The sequence below is a fragment of the Manacus candei genome, unplaced genomic scaffold (assembly GCF_025592945.1).
Source record: "Manacus candei isolate 608988 ecotype Guabito, Panama unplaced genomic scaffold, ASM2559294v1 h1tg000031l, whole genome shotgun sequence".
Lineage (NCBI taxonomy): Eukaryota > Metazoa > Chordata > Aves > Passeriformes > Pipridae > Manacus > Manacus candei.
In genome coordinates, this window is record NW_026138079.1 from 584,594 (window position 1) to 603,371 (window position 18,778).

Sequence of the window (18,778 nt, forward strand, 5' to 3'; positions counted from 1 at the left end):
CCGCGAGCGCCAATCGCGTGCCGCGACGTGGGGGCGGGGCAGAGAGGCCTTAAAGGGGCCGTGGCCGTGATTGATGGAGGGGATTGGGGGGGGCGGGAAGGGGAGGAGGGCGAGGAGGAAGAACGGGAGGAGGGCAAAGGAAGGAGCAGGAACAGCAGCAGGAGGCGTGGTGGGGCTGCCGGGCCGGGGCATGGAGCAGCGCGGCGGGGGCTGAGCGGTGAGGAGGGGGCGGCTCTCGGGGGGTCTGTCCGTGTGAGACAGTGGGGGTGTGGGGAGGGGGTTGACCTAGGGGGGCGTCTCGGGTGGAGTCACGTAGTGCGAGGCCCTGGGGTGTTTGGGGTCTCTGAGAAATGTGGGGTGCCCGGGGAGGTCTCAGGGGTGTATGGGGTGCCCGGGGTGGTTTTTGGGGGTCTCAGGGGTGTATGGGGTGCCCGGGGTGGTTTTCGGGGGTCTCGGGGGTGTATGGGGTGCCCGGGGTGGTTTTTGGGGGTCTCAGGGGTGTATGGGGTACCCGGGGTGGTTTTTGGGGTTTAAGGGGTGTATGGGGTGCCCGGGGTGGTTTTTGGGGGTCTCGGGGGTGTATGGGGTACCCGGGGTGGTTTTTGGGGGTCTCGGGGGTGTATGGGGTGCCCGGGGTGGTTTTTGGGGGTCTCGGGGGTGTATGGGGTGCCCGGGGTGGTTTTTGGGGTTTAAGGGGTGTATGGGGTGCAGCCCCTCTCCTGCAGAGCCGATCGGGGCCGTCCAGCGTGAGCCACAAAATATTTCTCTTTCGTTTTCCCCCCTTTGGGAAAGACCTTCGCAGGGGTTTGGGGCGGATGTCCCCCTGGCACAGTGAGCTGTGTCCCCCCGGCCGGGGGCAGTGCAGGGTTTGGGGGGCTCCATCCCCGGCCGTGGGTCAGGGTCGGGGGTCGCTGCTGGGATGGTCCTGGGGAGGGCACCCTGGGCTGGCCGGGGGTCCCCCTCCACCTGCAGCCCTTTGGGGCTTCCCTTTGCCTCCATCCCGCGAATAACCCCCCTCCCCTGCCCCGGGGTGGGGCTGAGCTCGGCTTCCCGTGGCCCCTCGGTGCTGGGGGGTCCCTTCCGGGGGTCTCTGTGCCGTGGGAGGGGGGTTGTGCTGCCCCGGGATTGTGTAAATCCGATTTGTCCCGGGCGGGGAGGGGGGATCGGCCCCGGCTGATCCCTGGGGCTCAGTGGGGACCCCGGGGACGAGGGGGCTGCTGGGCTCAGGAGGTGCCTGTCCTGCTGTGCCCGACCCCATGAGCAATGGCCTTGTTTTGGAGGGGCTCGTGATGCCCTGATCCTGCAGCTGCAGGGCTGTACAAACATGGAATTTCCTGAGCTGGGAGGGATCCTCGAGGATCCTCCAGTCCAAGCCCTGGCCCTGCCCAGGACACCCCAACACTCCCCCCTGTCCCTGAGAACATTTTCCAAACCCTCCTGGAGCTCTGGCAGCCTTGGGGCTGTGCCCACTGCCCTGGGGAGCCTGGGCAGTGCCCACCACCCTCTGGGGGAAGAACCTTGTCCTGAGATCCATCCCAACCCTCCCTGGCGCTGGATATGGACAATGCTGTCCATGCAGGTGCCGGGAGCAGGGAAGTGCAGCAGGGTGAGGGTGGGCTGTGGCTGTTTGGGATGTGCTGGAGGAGCTGCAGCTCCCGGCAGTGGCCTCACAATGTCAGCTGTGCCCCGTGCTCCGAGCCAGGGAACGGTCTGGATGGATCCCGCGGGAAAGGGCTCACGTGTCCTTCAGCCAGATCAGCCTGGAGGGCTGCAGGGACATCCCACTGCCTGCAGGTCCCTCTGCCCCTGCTCCATGTTAGCTGTGAGTCTTGGGGTTCCTGTGTCCCCACAATGGGATTTTCTTTGGCTGCCCATCTGTGCTGCCCGTCCTGGGGCTGAGTGGGGTCAGCCAGGGTGAGAGGGGCTGATCTGTGTGTCCATCCCTGCTCTGTTTGTGTGGGTCCCCAGGGTGTGAGGGGCTGATCTGTGTATCCATCCCTGTTTGTGTGGGTCCCCCAGGGTGTGAGGGGCTGATCTGTGTGTCCATCCCTGTTTGTGTGGGTCCCCCAGGGTGTGAGGGGCTGATCTGTGTGTCCATCCCTGTTTGTGTGGGTCCCCCAGGGTGTGAGGGGCTGATCTGTGTGTCCATCCCTGTTTGTGTGGGTCCCCCAGGGTGTGAGGGGCTGATCTGTGTGTCCATCCCTGTTTGTGTGGGTCCCCCAGGGTGTGAGGGGCTGATCTGTGTGTCCATCCCTGTTTGTGTGGGTCCCCCAGGGTGTGAGGGGTTGATCTGTGTGTCCATCCCTGTTTGTGTGGGTCCCCCAGGGTGTGAGGGGCTCATCAGTGTGTCCGTCCCTGCCCTGGGATATGTGAGGGGCTGATCCCTGTGTCCATCCATGCCCCTGTGGGACTGGACAGAATCCCAGAGTCACTGAAATTGGAAAAGCCCTCCCAGGCCGTGGAGGCCAATCCCCACGTTGTCAGCCAGAGCAGGAGGACAGAGAATCCCCATCAGGCGTTTGTTTGTTTGCTCTCAGGTTCCCCAAGATGCTGCAGATCCCGCTGCCCCTGGACCGGGATGGGATCCTGTTCCGGCTGCGTTTCACCACGCTGGCCCTGGGCACTGTGTTCTGCCCCCTCTTTGGGTTCCTCTTCTGTGTGATCTGGTCCCTGCTCTTCCATTTCCGTGAGACGACCGCGACCCACTGTGGGGTGAGAGATTCCCATCAGAAAAACCCGGGTTCCTCTGGGGCTGGGGCACCCAGAGGGGAGACAGAGCTCCTGTGTCCTCCTGGGCTTCCCTCTCCTCCTGGGCTCCTCCCTCTCTTTCCCTCCTCCTGGGCTGCTCCTCCCATCTCTGTCCTGGGCTCCCCCATCTCTCCCTGCCCTCCTGGGCTCCTTTCCTCCTCCTGGGTTTTCCCACCAGCAATGTTGCAGAACCCAGAACAAACCACTTTATTTCACTGTCCTTATGATCCCTCGGGACTGGGTTTGCCTTTGTCATGGGACCAAGGGAAGTACAGACTGGTCAGGCTGGTGTCTGTGCTGGGCTCGTTGGGGTGGTTGTGGTGATGAAAACGGTGGGGAAGCTGCAGGGAAGTCCATTGTCCTGTAGAAGGGCTGGTCCAGAACTGCTGTCCCCCAGATGTACTGGAGTTCAGAGGAGTCACAGGCTCGTGCCTGGGGAGGCATGGCCTGGAGTTCCAAATGGGATGAGGTTGGGTTCCTCCCCAGAGCTTTCAAGCTGCTGGATGAGCAGCTGGATCTGAGCTGGGAACCGAGGGCAGGAGTCACCTCACTCCAGCAGAGAACTTTAGCAGGGCCTGTTGCAATAGGACAACAGGGAGTGGCTTCCCACGGAGACAGGGCAGGGTTAGATGACATATGGAGAAGGAATTCTTCCCTGTGAGGGTGGGGAGGCCCTGGCCCAGGTTGCCCAGAGAAGCTGTGGCTGCCCCTGGATCCCTGGAAGTGTCCAAGGCCAGGTTGGATGGGGCTTGGAGCCACCTGGGCTGGTGGAAGGTGTCCCTGCCCATGGCAGGGGTGGCACTGGATGGGCTTTAAGGTCCTTCCAACCCAAACCTTCTGGGATTCTGTGAAAGATCAAAGGTGTAAAGCTGAGACCCCCCGAGAGGCCCCCCCAGCACCCAGGACTGTCCCAGCAGGACTGGGCCCCTCCTGGCCCTGCGGGGTGACATTCCCTGGCTTCAGAAACAGGAATAAACTTATTTAGGACTGAAAAAAGGCAGTGTTAGCCCCTGGGAGGGCTCGTGCCCCCCCGTGCCCCCCCGAGCCGCTGTCTCCCGCAGGTGCCCAACTACCTGCCGTCCATCAGCGCGGCCATCGGGGGCGAGACCCCCCAGCGCTACGTGTGGCGCCTGTGCATCGGCCTGCACTCGGCCCCCCGCTTCCTCGTGGCCGTGGCCTACTGGAACCACTACCAGAGCTGCCACTGCTCCCACCCCCGCTACCTGCGCCTGTGCCACTGCACCCTGCTGCTCAACCTGCTGGAGAACGTCGCCCTGCTCATCCTCACCTACGTGTCCTCCTCCGAGAACTATGGTACGTGTGCCGTCTGCCCGGGGGGGGCAAAACCAGCCAGGAACCCCCAGGAATGCTGTCAGTGTTTGTAGGGGAAAGGGGTGTTCGGAACGGGCGAGTGGCCGTGTGCTTCCTGGAGCTCGTGGCTGCTGAGAGTTGGAACTCAGCTCTGAATCAGACCTGGCCACTTCAGTGCCACCCCCGTGCCAAGGCCCTGCTGCAGGGGCTGAGGGCAGGTGAGCACAGCTGGGTTAGAGCTCATCCTGCTTCCCCTCCGTCCCCACTGCTGGCTCTGCTCCAGCTGCCTTGGAATACCCTCCCCCAGACCTTCTGGGTAAAATTTCATAGAATCACAGAATCCCACACAGCTCTGGCTTGGGAGGACCTAAGGGCCCATCTCATTCCATGGGCAGGGACACCTTCCACCAGCCCAGGGTGCTCCAAGCCCCGTCCAACCTGGCCTTGGACACTTCCAGGGATCCAGGGGCAGCCACAGCTTCTCTGGGCAACCTGGGCCAGGGCCTCCCCACCCTCACAGGGAATTTTTTCCCAATATCCCATCTAACCCTGCCCTCTGGCAGTTTGAAGCCATTCCCCCTTGCCCTGTACCTCCAGGCCCTTGTCCTGTCCCTCTCCAGCTCTGCTGGAGCCCCTTTAGGCCCTGGAAGGGGCTCTCAGGTCTCCCTGGAGTCTTCTCCAGGCTGAACCCCCCCAGCTCTCCCAGTCTGTCCCAGAGCAGAGGGGCTCCAGCCCTCTAAAATTTCCTGAAAACAGAATCAGAGTTTTTCAGGTTAAATCATTGTGCCAAACCTGGTCATGATGGGTGGGAAATGCTCTTCTCACACATGGTCTCATAGGAAGGGACAATATCCAGCTGCTGTTTCATCCCAAAGGGACAATATCCAGCTGCTGTTTCATCCCAAGGTCTGGGGGAGGCACCAGGGATTGCCTGGAGAGCACTGAAATGCAGGAGCCAGCAAGGTGGTGCTGTTGCAGTGGGAACAAATCCTGTGCTGGGATGTGTCAGCAGGAAAGCCCTGTGGGCTGTCCCTGCACAGCTGGATGGTGAGGATGGATATTGTGTCCAGCTGTAGGAGGGGCTGGAGAAGAGCTTTGGACAAGGGCCTGGAGGGACAGGACAAGGGGGAATGGCTTCCCACTGCCAGAGGGAAGGGCTAGGTGGGATACTGGGAGGGAATTCTTCCCTGGGAGGGTGGGGAGGCCCTGGCCCAGGTTGGCCAGAGAAGCTGTGGCTGCCCCTGGATCCCTGGAAGTGTCCAAGGCCAGGTTGGACGGGGCTTGGAGCAACCTGGGCTGGTGGAAGGTGTCCCTGCCCATGGCAGGGGTGGCACTGGATGATCTCTATGGTCCCTCCCAGCCCAAACCAGTCTGGGATTCAGGGCTATGGTGTTGTGAAGAGTCCCAGGACCAACCCCAGCCCTTGGAGAACTCCCTGTGCCTCACAATGAGTTATCCCATTCCCACCCTTCCTGCAGTGTCCCCCCATGGCAGGGTCTGCAGCCTGACCTGCTGCTGGGGCTTCTCTCACTTGTCTGGGGTGGGCACCTGCTCTTAGAAAACCTCCTTTGGGGTTTGGATAACCCCTCATGCCTGGGACAGCCACGTCTGCACCTCGTGCACAGCTCTGGGAGGGGGAGGCCAAGGTGTCCCTGGACAGAGCCACTCTGGGAGCTGAGCCTGACCCAGTTTCTCACATCCTCAGCTCAGACTAATCCCAGGTTTGTGGGGAAAGTTCCAGCCCTGAGCTGCCTGCTGGGATGAAAAGGGGCTCAGGTTAATCCTCCCTGTGGGACATGGCTCAGATCTCACCTCACACCTCGTGTGCTTCCCTTCCCTTGGGATCAGGAGGGGAAACAGGGACAGTCATTCCTGGTATTCTGCTGGTCAGGAACTCAGCCCGAGGTTCCTGGAGAAGGGGCTGGGAACCTCTTTGACACAGCAGCACTTTTGTGCAATTCTCTCACCTGAGGGGCAGGGGCTGAAGGTGGTTTGGGGCCTCGGGAGCTGCTCCAGCTGCATTTCCAGCCTGATCCTGTACCTGGGATGCACGAGGTATTCCCAGTGCTGGGGATGAGGCTGCTGGGGGGTGGGTAATGCAGGAGGCCAGAGGATGGACTTCCCTGGATTTTGGACTGGCCCAGTCTGTACCCCCTGCCCTCTGTGCTGTGGTTTCCTCATCCCTAAAACCAGTGGTGATGCCGAGCTGCTCCCGAGGGTCCCTGAGGTTACAGCCATGTGAGCACACAGACACCCTCCTGGCCCTTTGGGATAAGTGCTCCAGCAGCCTGTGTCCCCTTCCAGGGGGCCACGGGGCACCACAGGCAGGTTATGGGGCTGGGCTGTGCCTGTCCCCTGCAAAGACCCCACTGGGGGCTCAGCATCACCTGGGCACTGGGGCTGCCAGCAGCACCACCTCCTGCCCAGAGCAGTCCTGCACCCTCCCAAATCCTGCCCCATGTCCCCCTTGTGCTCTTGGCTCGGGTTGAGCAGGAAAACTGTTGTCTTGTCGATCCAGCAATCCATGAAAATGCCTTCATTGTGTTCATCTCGTCGGCCCTGGGCCACATGCTGCTCACCTGCATCCTCTGGAGAATGACTAAGAAACACACAGTAAGTCCCGAGGTACAGACACTTTCCTTTCTTTTCTCTCTGCTGGGAGCTGGGACTGGGGTCTGGTGCTGTGCTGGGAAGGGGCTCTGGTGCAGATCTGGGAACTGGGAGGGGGCTCTGGGCTGGCTCTGGGGGGCTTTGGCTGCCCTTGCTTGTGAAATGACCCTCAGCAGGTGCTAAAGGAGCCAACAGCAGCAGGTGAAACTGGGAAACAGTCTCCAAAATCCGTGGTTTACCACAGCAAGGTGGGGAGGAATTTTTTCATTTCCTATTTTGTGGTTTTATCATAGAATCACAGAATCCCAGAGTGGTTGAGGTTGGAAGGGACCTTAAATCCCATCCAGTCCCACCCCTGCCATGGCAGGGACACCTTCCACCAGCCCAGGTTGCTCCAAGCCCTGTCCAACCTGGCCTGGGACACTTCCAGGGATCCAGGGGCAGCCACAGCTTCTCTGGCCAACCTGGGCCAGGGCCTCCCCACCCTCCCAGGGAAGAATTTCTTCCCAGTGTCTAAGTTTTCCTTTAAAGCTGATATAGAAAACCACCATTAGCATCCCAGTGGGTCAGGGTTGCTGATCCCTTCTCCATGCCTGTTTCCAAGCTGACATTGCCTCCCCTGTGCTGGGAATTTCTGGTCCTGCAAGCTGGGAGCAGCAGGCAGCAGGATTTGTTTTCCCTTTCCTCCTGGAATGGCTGTGTGGAGCAGGCTGGCTCTGGCTCTTGTCCTCGGAGAGGGGACTGGGGAGTGCAGGATGGGCTGGGTGGGCAGTGGGTCTGGTGGAGGATCCAGCCAGGGGCTCCTGGATCCAGGGCCTGGATGCAGCTTCTGTGCTGTGCTGGTGTGTGACACGTGTGCTGAGCTGTGGGCACTGGCACAGCCATGGGCAGGACATCCAGGTTTGTCCTGGACCCTGGACAGCACTTCCAGGTTTGAAGCTGTGTGGGAGCTGCTTCTGTGCCCATATGGCTCCTGCACCCTTGGCTTCCCCTGCAGCTCTGGGCTCCCTGGATCCCCCCGTCCTTTCCCCTCAGGCTGTGTCTCTCCAGCAGATCCCAGTGCAGTCCTGGTGGTCCCCAGTGCTAACTGGGCAGGGTCCCCAGGGCTGTGTTGCCCTGGGAATGTGATCCTTTGCAGAGCAGAGCCCTTGGGAGCTGTGTGCCCAGACCCCGGGGCTGGAGCAAGCCTCTCCAAAGGGAGTGTGTGTGACATGCAGGGGGTGCTGTGCTCGGGGTCTGCTCAGCCCCCCGTCCCAGCAGGATGAGCCCTGGGAGGGCTCTGCTCTGGCAGAGCTCCCACTCCTTCCCTGTTCATCCTCCCTTCCACCCCTTCACCGAGCCTGTCCCTGGGCTGCCTCCCTCCACAGACCTGGAAAAGAAGCTTCCAGCAGTTGTTTGGCTGTAAGGTTCCCTAGGAAAGGGAGTGTTGGAGGTGCTGGGGTTCCCCTTGCTCACTGGGAAGTGATGTGGGAATATCAGGAGCTCACAGTCATTCCTTGGCAGCTTTCCCATGGCTTCCTTTATTTATGTCACTCTTTTTGGCCTTTGTTTTCTTGGAGAGACCTCCAAGGCCCTGGATCTCCTCCCCAGCACTGCCCTGCCCCTGCCTGGGCTGGATCATCTCCCCTGCCCTGGGCACGGGTGGGATACCCTGAATGCTGGGGTCAGCTTTGGGCTGGCTGCAAGGGAGGCATGGAGGGGCTGGAGCATGTCCAGGGAAGGGAACAGAGCTGGGAAGGGGCTGGAGCAGCAGGAGGGGCTGAGGGAGCTGGGGGGGCTCAGCCTGGAGAAAAGGAGGCTCAGGGGGGACCTTCTGGCTCTGCAACCCCCTGACAGGAGGGGGGAGCCGGGGGGGGTCGGGCTCTGCTGCCAGGGAACAAGGGACAGGAGGAGAGGGAACGGCCTCCAGCTGTGCCAGGGGAGGCTCAGGTTGGATATTGGGAAGGTTCTTTCCTGGATAGGGCTGTCCAGGCCTGGCACAGCTGCCCAGAGCAGGGGTGGAGTCACATCCCTGTGGGGATTTAACAGCCAGTGCATGTGGCACTTGGGGACAGGGGTCAGTGGGGGTCTTGGCAGTGCTGGGGAATAGCTGGACTCGATCTCAGAGAGATTTTCCACCCTTGATGATTCTGTGATTCCACTACCCGAGGAGCATTGGAATTTGCTCATCCCTGGGTAGAGGAACAGGGGACACAGTGACACTGTGACTGAACGTGCCACCCATGGCACAGTGCCACCCGAGGCACGGTGCCACCCCCCGCCCTTCTCCAATGCCCTGGAACTGCCCTGCTCGTGAAGGGGAGCCGCCCTTGGGGGGTGTGTCACCCCAAAGCTGGGTGTCTCCCCCAGGAGAGAGGAGCTCACGGGGCCAGCCCTGCCCTGAGGCCACCGGGAGCAGTGTCCCTGTGCCAGCCCCAGGATGGAGCAGTGTCCCTGTCCCAGCCCCAGGATGGAGCAGTGTCCCTGTGCCAGCCCCAGAATGGGGCAGTGTCCCTGTGCCAGCCCCAGGATGAGGCAGTGTCCCTGTGCCAGCCCCAGGATGGAGCAGTGTCCCTGTGCCAGCCCCAGGATGGGGCAGTGTCCCTGTGCCAGCCCAGGATGGGGCAGTGTCCCTGTGCCAGCCCTAGGGTGGACAGTGTCCCTGTGCCAGCCCCAGGATGGAGCAGTGTCCCTGTGCCAGCCCCAGGGTGGGCAGTGTCCCTGTGCCAGCCCTAGGGTGGACAGTGTCCCTGTGCCAGCCCAGGATGGGGCAGTGTCCCTGTGCCAGCCCTAGGGTGGACAGTGTCCCTGTGCCAGCCCAGGATGGGGCAGTGTCCCTGTGCCAGCCCTAGGGTGGACAGTGTCCCTGTGCCAGCCCCAGGATGGGGCAGTGTCCCTGTGCCAGCCCAGGATGGAGCAGTGTCCCTGTGCCAGCCCCAGGATGGAGCAGTGTCCCTGTGCCAGCCCCAGGATGGAGCAGTGTCCCTGTGCCAGCCCCAGGGTGGGCAGTGTCCCTGTGCCAGCCCCAGGGTGGGCAGTGTCCCTGTGCCAGCCCCAGGATGGAGCAGTGTCCCTGTGCCAGCCCCACAGTGGACAGTGTCCCTGTGCCAGCCCCAGGATGGGCAGTGTCCTTGTGCCAGCCCTGCGTGGGGCCACAGGATGGAGCTGTTGTCTGGGGCATGAGGATGATGGGGGAGCTCCGAGGAGGAGGAAGGGGGAGGTGCTGTGGGGTGACACAGCTCCCACACTGGATGTGTCAGGGTGAAGCACGTCCAGCACTCCTCCCCCTTGGTCAGGGGCACTTACTGTCACTCTGCAGGTCTGCCCTGTCCCGTGCCTGAGTTGGGCTCCTGCTGGGAATCACTCCCATGGATCCTCCAGCCTGAGTGGGGTCTCCTGGAGCTTGTCCCGCTCGCTGTCTGGGTTCCTCGGGCTCCAAGCCCACGGCTGGTGGCCCCCAGTGGGCTTGGCCCAGCTCCTGTGACCCCCGTGGCTGCCTTGACTCAGCAGGCAGGGCCAGCAGGGCCCCAGGAGGTGCCACTGCCACATCCTCCTCCCTGATCCGAGTGTCACCGCCAGCTCGGGGAGCAGGGACAGGCTGGGCAGTGCCAGCTGAGCTCCCTGGGCTGAGGTTCGTGGGGCTGCTTTAGGCCAGGGCACAGGGGATCCCTCCGTGTGGGTCACAGCACCCTGGGGACAGATTCTGCTGCCGTTTGTGTCCCTTGGGGGGGCTTTTTGTTCACCTTTGCTGCCCCCAGCCCCGGAGGGACAGGAGGGGACAGGGAGGGGACAGCTCCGGTCCTGCGGTGTCCTGTCCTTCAGCAGAGGAAGCCACCAAGAGTCCCCACGGGGTTCCTCCAGGGTCAAACCTGGGACTGTGTCCAGGACAAGCTCCATGTGAAGAGCTGGAAGGCTGGGTCTGTGTGGAGGGGGGAGCAGGGGGTCCGTGTCCCTGCCAGCCCCGAGTCTGGCACTGCTTTTAACCCTGTCGGAGAGGGCGCAGCTCCCCAGGACTGTCAGGGTTTAGTGTGTGAGGGACAGGAATTGGCCGTGAGGAACAGGAATTCGTCTTGCAAAAGCTGCTCGTCCGTCGGGGCTCGTGTTGCAACTGCAGTTGTGCCAGGGCAGGAAGGGGGGAGGAACCGGCTCCTGATGGGGAAGTGCCGGCGGCTTCCAGTCACAGGAGGCACATGGGGAGGGAGAGAAAATGGAGCTCTGCAGGAGGGGAGAAGAGAGAAAGCAGGAGAGAGGACGAGGGGAACGGGCAGAGCAGAGGAGGGAGCTCCTGGGGAGAAGAGGAATGGAGCCTGGGAGCCTCCAGCTGTGGCTGATCACAGCCCCCCGTCCTTGGGGTTGGCTGTGGTGTGGCAGTGCCCGCCCTGCCTGGCAGCCCTGCTGGTCCTGCCTGGCAGCCCTGCTGTTCCGGGCCAGCTGATCACCCTTAAACCCTCCTTCCCCCGGCCCTGCCGCCTGAGTGGGACAGCAGAGCAGAGCAGTTTCACTTCTTGTTTGCAGACACGTTTCCTCCCCGGCCCAGGGCTGGTGGCACCAGTGCAGACACTGTGGGGTGTGTGGTGGCCACGGGGCCGGCTGGCTCACACCCAGCAGAGGAGGCCACAGAGCTGCTCCCAGGGCTGGAGCCCCTCTGCTCTGGAGCCAGGCTGGGAGAGCTGGGGGGGCTCACCTGGAGAAGAGAAGGATCCAGGGAGACCTGAGAGCCCCTTGCAGGGCCTAAAGGGGCTCCAGGAGAGCTGGAGAGGGACTGGGGACAAGGGATGGAGGGACAGGACACAGGGAATGGCTTCCCACTGCCAGAGGGAAGGGCTAGGTGGGATATTGGGAAGGAATTCCTGGCTGGGAGGGTGGGGAGGCCCTGGCCCAGGTTGCCCAGAGAAGCTGTGGCTGCCCCTGGATCCCTGGAAGTGTCCAAGGCCAGGTTGGACGGGGCTTGGAGCACCCTGGGCTGGTGGAAGGTGTCCCTGCCCATGGCAGGGGTGGCACTGGATGGGCTTTAAGTCCCTCCCAACCCAACCCAGTGTGTGGCCAGTGCAGCTGGGCCCTGCTGTGCCCCCTCCCTGGCTCTGTCCCGCAGCATCCCGGGCTCCTCCTGTCCCCACCCCGCAGGGCAGGCGGGCTGAGCCCAGCCCTGGGCTGCAGCTCTGGAACAGCCCTGCAGCTGTGCAGGGCAGGCTCTGGGTCACAGCCGTGTCCCCCAGCCCTCAGTGCCGGGGCAGGAGCACGAGCAGGGCCCGCAGGCACCGCGGTGACCACGCGTGGTCTCCCCCCGGCCTGGGAGCGCTGACACGGCTCGGAGCAGCCCTCTGTAAATATCTGAGCTCTGCCACTGCACGCTCTGGCCTCGGGCTTCCTGCAGCACCCAGAACCCTCTGGAGGGCGAGCTGCTGCCTGCTGAGTTAATGTCACTTTGTCACCCCCGTCAGGAACTGGGGGGTGAACTCGGCAGGGTCCCTCTTCTTCCTCTGCAGAGGCCCTGGAGAATGGTGGCTCTCAGCAGCCACCCTTCAGCCCTTGGAGCTGGGTGTGCAGGGCTGGGGTCCCCCAGGATGGAAGAAGACCCCCAGTGCCTCCCGTGGGATCGGGGCAGTGCCCCAGGCTGTCCCCCCACACTGAGTGGGTGCAGCTGCTCTCCCCTCTCCCTCATTGTCCAGTCTCCTGCTCCTGTCTCTCCTTTGTATTCCCTGGGGAGTGTGCCCCAGCTCCCAGCTGGGCACTAAATAGAATTTCCCTGTGGTTTTCTGGGCCAGACACACATCCAGCTACGAGAGCTGGGGGTGGTGAAAGCAGGGGGGCTGGCAGGGGACGTGGGTGCCCCGGTCTGTCGTGCCAGGAGGAAATTGCGAAGCCGGGGTTGGCACTGCAGCTGTGCCAGCCCCAGACAGGGCACGGGGGGAGCCTGGTGCCAGCTCAGCTTGGAGCACCCTTCCTCCAGGGTTTCTTATCCCCCTTTCCCCCCAGGCAGCTGGAGTGTGGAGGTGTGGGGCTCCTGCCAGGCCGCTTGGAGCTGCCAGCTCCTCTCCAGGGCACTGACCTGGGGGCTCCTGCCCCTGCTCCTGCTGCAGGACCCCGAGGTGTCCCCACAGGAGGGACCACCCTGGGCTCACCTCAGCACCCCGACCCTGCACCTCTGGGTGCCCTCTGTGCTCCCCCTCTCCCAGTCTGGGCCGAGGATTATCCCATGGATAATTAGGTGTTAATCACTAATGCCTGGGCAGGCCAGCTCAGCCCAGTGCCCCGGGGGGGTCACACCAGCAGGGTCCCCAGGGGCAGGAGAAGGAGCTGAGAAGTGGCACATGATGAACAGATGCCCACGGTGGGCAGAGGTTTCTCAGCAGCCGCTGGCTTGAAATGTGGCACCTCGGGGAAGGTCCCTGCAGGAGCACGGGTGGGACACCGAGCACAGCGAGGGGACCACGGGGGGATGTGGGACTGGAGTGTTACCACCTCCCAGCTGCAGGAGGAGGAGGTAGGAACAGGCCTTCCCACACTTTGGGAAGTGTGGTGGGAGCTCCAGGAGCTGCTGGATGGAGAGGAGCTGCCCACTGCTCGCTGGTGTGGCTGGACCCACTGCCCTGCTCGAGGCTCAGGCAGCACCAGGAGCTGTCCCTGCTTTCCAAAGCCCCACTTTGTGGGGATCCCCCCTCTATCCCCTCATGGGATATCCCCAGATGGTGGTCCAGAGGAGGATACCAAGATTAGAGGGATGGAGCCCCTCTGCTGCGAGGAAAGGCTGAGAGAACTGGGATTGTTCGGCTGGAGAAGAGAGGCTTTGGGATGCCCTAATTGTGACCTTCCTCCAATACCTGAAGGGAGCCCACAAGAAAGGAGAGAGACTATTTACAAGGGCCTGGAGGGACAGAACACAGGGGAACGGCCTTAAGCTGAAGGAAGGCAGAGTTAGATGGGATATTGGGAAGGAATTCCTGGCTGGGAGGGTGGGGAGGCCCTGGCCCAGGTTGCCCAGAGAAGCTGTGGCTGCCCCTGGATCCCTGGAAGTGTCCAAGGCCAGGCTGGACGGGGCTTGGAGCACCCTGGGCTGGTGGAAGGTGTCCCTGCCCATGGCAGGGGTGGCACTGGATGGGCTTTAAGGTCCCTCCCAACCCAAACCATTCCATGATCCCAGGAGGTTCAGCTGCCCCCAGGCTTTGGCTGCCTGCCCTGGAGCCCCGTGGGGGCTGTGGGGGGCTATGGGAGGCTGTGGGGAGGCTGTGGGGTGCTGTGGGGTGCAGCCCCGGGCAGGGCCTGTGCTGGGAGCTCTCAGCCGTTTGTGCTGCCGTGGGACCGGGGTGCAAACAGGGCTGTTTGTGAGCCACGTTTCCGGAGTGAAACCTGCCCTCAGCCCGGCTGCTCGGGGTGCATCACCCCCGGCTGGCACTGCAGCCCATCCCACCCCACACCCTCGCTGGTCACAGTGCCAGGAGCCTCCTCCTGGGACAGGACCCTCCTCCGTCCCAGCAGGAAGGACCCGCCGGGCCCCTCGGGGGGAGGTGGCGTCACCAGCGTGTCCCCACGTGGGAGAGGGCCCGGCCTTCCTCTCTGGGTTTTCCTCCCGGTCTGAGCCCCCAGCACACGTTCCGGGGGTGATGGAAACTGTGATGGGGCAATTTAAATTTTCCTTGCTCTCAGCACTCCCTCAAAATGGAATTTCTGTCTCACGTGAAGCGTCAGAGGAGGGGGAAATTCCCTCCCACCCGTGACAGCCCTGGCTGTCTGTGGCATCCCCGGCCTGCCATGCATCCCTTGCATTCCTCCTGTCCCAGGGCTCCCCTGCCTCCTCTGTGGGGTCCAGTGGTGGTTCCTGTGCTCTGGGGCTCCCTGCACACCCCAGGGCTCTGTGTTTCCTTAACTGTGACCCTCAGTGTCTTGGGAGAAAGAGGGGAAGGGGGGCTGGAGCCCGTGGCTCCCAGGGGCTTTGGGGGTGGTGGACAGTGGGTTGGGGGACAGTGTTGTGGGGGACAGGCCTGACCCCCAGGCTGGCCCCTTGTGGAGGGCTGAACTCTGCTGGCACAGAAGCAGCAGGCTTGGGTGTGGGGTGCTGGGGTGTGGGGTGCTGGGGTGTGGGGTGCTGAGGTGTGGGGCACTGGGGTGTGGGGTGCTGAGGTGTGGGGTGCTGAGGTGTGGGGTGCTGGCAGCATCCCTATGCTCTGCCCCTGGCTGTCGGAGGCGGTGCTGGGGGGCAGGATGGGGCCCCTCCAGTGGCAGGGCAGGTCGGGCAGCACCTCTGCCGCCCCAGCTGCCTCCCCTTCATGTGGTTTCCTCCTCCCTGGTGCAGTTGTGGGTGAGGGGGTGCAGCCCCTGCTGAATTCCGCCTGCCTGGGGAGCCGGGGCCACCTGCAGCCGCAGGGGCTGACAGCGGGTACAGCCGTTGGCACGTCCTGGGGAGCCCCTCGGGCACCCCACATCTGCTGGGGGCTCCTGCCCACGGGCACCCCACATCTGCTGGGGCCCCCATGGCTCCTCTTGTTCCGTGATCCCCCCCTGTGCCCCAGGGCACAGCCCTGCCAAAGCCACAGGGCAGCCCTGGGCATCACTAGGGGGGGCAGAGAGACCCCCCAGGACTGTGTGGGGCCAGGGCAGAGCTTCCCTGGGATGGGGATATAGATGGGGATGGGGATGGGGATGGGGATGGGGATGGAGATGGGGATGGGGATGGGGATGGGGATGGGGATGGGGATGGGGATGGGGGTGGCTGCTCTGGCATCTCCGTCGTGTGCAGGGCTGAGGGTCCTGGCAGGGACAGGGCACTGACCCAGCTGTGGGTCTCTTCCAGGAGCGCAAGTCGTACAAGTGGAAGCAGCTGCTCTTCTTCTTCACCTTCGTCACGTTCGCGTTCGCCGTGTGTGTGTATTTCCACCACAACTGGTACTGCGGCCCCGGAGGTGCGGGCGTGGGCAGGGGGGCTGTGCAGGGAGGGACTGGGGGATCACGGCATCACTGAGGCTGGAAAAGCCCTCCCAGCCCATGGATCCCCCCTGGGCCCCATCCCCACCTTGTCCCCCAGCCCAGAGCACTGAGTGCCACGGCCAGGCCTTCCTGGGACACCTCCAGGGCTGGGCACTCCAAACCTCCCTGGGCAGCCCCTGCCAAAGTTTAATCACCCTTTCAGTAAAGAAGTTTGTCCTGATGTCCAAAAATTCAGTCACAGAATCAATTAGGTTGGAAAAGACCTCTGAGATCATCAAGTCCAACCTGTGACTGATCACCACCATTTCAACTAGACCATGGCACTAGTTCTCCTAATTCCTCACACTTACTCCTGGTGTCCAATGCCCTCCTAACGTGATGCCTCACTTTCCAAATCCCAGCCGAGGGGGGCTCCTCTGGGAGGGCTGGTGTCTGACTGCCCTTCTCCTCCCGTGGGGCTCGAGCCCCCCAGCCCTCCCGTCCCAGGGAGGTGCCCTCCAGACCCCCCAACCCTGGGGGCAGATTCAGCCGTGTGTTGCCCTCACCTGCTGTGTTCCCTCCTGCAGTGTACACCGTCTTCGCCTTCCTGGAGTACCTGGTCGTCCTCTCCAACATGGCCTTCCACATGACTGCCTTCTGGGACTTCGGCAACAAGGAGCTGGTGGTGAGCTCGCTGCTGGAGGACAAGCACTTCTAGCCAGCCCTGCTGCTGGGGGAGGCAGGGAGCCCCTTCCCTCTCCTGCCAGGGCAGGGTGTTTGCTGTGGAGCTGCTGCAAGGATCCTCCCGGGATCCTGGGCCCCCCAGGGATCCTCCCGGGCCCCCCGAGTGTCTGTGCGTGGTCCCTGGCTGTGCCTGCAGCCCTCATACAGTGGAGCTGGGGGCTCTTCCCAGGGACCCCCTGCTCTGGCTCCCTGCCAGCTGTGGGAGGGCAGGACAGAGCAGGGACAGGGACCTGCTGCCTGTTTCTTTGGAGGATGCTCCGGGCAGAGCAGGATTCTGCTCCTGGCATCAGGGCGTGGGGGGCCAGCCCTGCCCTGCTTGGCCTGGGGTGTCTTGTGGTTCCTCCTGGCTGGGGGTCCGGGGACAAGCCCTCAGAAAGGGCTGGTGGCCTTTTGGGCTGGCTCTGGGTGCTGCTCTCCCCTGAGACTGGGGCAGGATCCTGGCCCATCCTGCCTGAGTTCCCGGGAGGGGAGCGGGGAGGTGCCGGCCCATGCACGGACTGCAGGGAGCGGGGCAGGTGTGGGAGCATCCACACTCTCCTTCCTGCCTTTCCCAGAAACCCCCCAGCAGCACAGGCTGCTCCCAGGGGGGCTGTGCCCCAGTTCCAGCCCAGTTTGGGGAGGAAGGGCGGGGGGGCTGGTGCTGGAGGTCCCTGCTCCGATATCCATGTGGATTCCCCTGTGCTGTGGGGCTGGAGCTGGGAACTGCTGGGGTCCAGCAGTGTCCCCCGTGTGTGGGCTCTGGCTGCAAGGGCACCGTGGGCACAGCAGGGTGGGAGCTGGGGGCTGGCAGCATCCCCAGGCTCCTCCTGGCAGTGCTGCTGGAAGGGGCACCTGGAGCTGACATGTTTTTGGAGAGCTCTGTGCTTGTCAGGGCTCATCCCACCCCACACCCGGCCGGGAAGGACCGGCGTGGGTCCCTCCCTGCCTTTCCCCACCAAGAGTCCCCTGGGATGTCCCGGTGCACATCCCTGTGCTCCCGGGGCTGGGCTGAGCCTCCTCCAGCAGGAGCTGTGGGGCCCTGGCTGAGTGGGGCCAGGCTGGCTCCAGGTGCTGCCCTGTGTGCGTCGTCGGTGTCCCCACCCATGGGCCCCATCCATGCCCCATCCATGGGCCCATCTGTGGCCCCATCCATGCCCCATCCATGGGCCCATCTGTGGCCCCATCCATGCCCCATCCATGGCCCATCCATGGCCCCCCCGTGTCCCTGCATGCGTGTGACACGCTGCCCTGTCAGCGCCGTGGCTTTGGGTGGAAATAAAGCACTGAGTATTTTTGTGAGCTCTTGGCAAACTCCACATCCACGCCGCTCCCAGCGGCACGGCCAGCGCGTCCCAGCCCGTCCCAGGACCCCAGGCCAGGGTGGGAGCTGGAGTGGGATGCAGGACATGGACCCTGGGAACTGGGACTGGGATGTGGGATGTGTATCCCAGATGTTGAAGCTGGGGTGTGGGATGTAAATCCCTGGGGTTGGAGCTGGGATGTGGGATGTGGATCCTGGGTGTTGAAGCCCCAGATCCCTGGGACTGGGATGTGGGATGTGGATCCCCGGTGTTGAAGCTGGAATGCGAATCCTGGATGCAGGATGTGATCACTGGGGTGTGGATTCCGGCTCCTGGCTGGGCTGGGGCTGGGATGTGGGACATGGCTCCGGGGTGCTGGATGACGCCAGGGAAGGCTCAGCCAGGATCCGGGCTGGAGGTGTGGGACTCCCGGGCTGAGCCCACCCCGCAGCTGGCGGCCGCTCCCCGCCCAGCCCCGAGGGCCGCTGGCTTGGCTGCGGATCCTGCCGATCCTATGGATGCTGCGGGGCCGGGGGCCGGCACAGCGCCGGGGACGGGACCTGGAGCCAGGAGGGCTGGGATGGCACCGCCGGGGCCCGGGGCTGGGCAGGGGTCGGGGAGCTGCCGGGGGCTCGGTTCTCCCTGCCCCGATCGGGGGGGCCGAGGTGGGGCCCTGCCCTCGCTGGGGCCGCGCCGGGAGCAGCTGGGAGGGGACCGGCCATGAGCTCATCCCACTGTGCCGGGGCAGGGCCGTGTCCCGCTCGCGGCATCCTACGGTCCCCACCTCGTCCCAGCATCCGCTTCTGCCCTGGAACCCGCCGGGGTGGCACCGCGGAGAGCAGGACACGGGCCTGGGGACACCCACAGTGGGAGCAGGACACGGGCCTCGGGACACCCCACAGTGGGAGCAGGACACGGGCCTCGGGACACCCCACAGTGGGAGCAGGACACGGGCCTCGGGACACCCCACAGTGGGAGCAGGACACGGGCCTGGGGACACCCCACAGTGGGAGCAGGACACGGGCCTGGGGACACCCCACAGTGGGAGCAGGACACGGGCCTCGGGACACCCCACAGTGGGAGCAGGACACGGGCCTCGGGACACCTCACAGTGGGAGCAGGACGTGACCATGGGGACACCCCACAGTAGGAGCAGGACATGGCTGTGGAGGTCCCTGCAGTGGGAGCAGGACGTGGCTGTGGGG

The 18,778-nt window shown here is 63.6% G+C and overlaps 1 protein-coding gene across 3 annotated transcripts; it reads left to right on the forward strand.

Moving 5' to 3' along the window:
- Window positions 1–91: 91 nt before the first annotated feature.
- On the forward strand, window positions 92–17,571 carry PGAP2 (post-GPI attachment to proteins 2). Of its 3 annotated transcripts, none has more exons than XM_051791262.1 (6): window positions 92–217; window positions 2,538–2,712; window positions 3,810–4,062; window positions 6,578–6,684; window positions 15,437–15,545; window positions 16,137–17,571. In XM_051791262.1, exons 2-6 carry the CDS (start codon window positions 2,548–2,550, stop codon window positions 16,265–16,267), a joined length of 765 nt encoding a protein of 254 aa, XP_051647222.1. In that variant the 5' UTR covers window positions 92–217; window positions 2,538–2,547; the 3' UTR covers window positions 16,268–17,571. The 3 variants fall into 3 exon arrangements, with proteins under 3 accessions (XP_051647222.1, XP_051647224.1, XP_051647223.1); XM_051791264.1 differs by having other exon boundaries at window positions 6,578–6,672; XM_051791263.1 differs by lacking the exon at window positions 92–217 and adding an exon at window positions 1,539–1,822.
- Window positions 17,572–18,778: the final 1,207 nt, after the last annotated feature.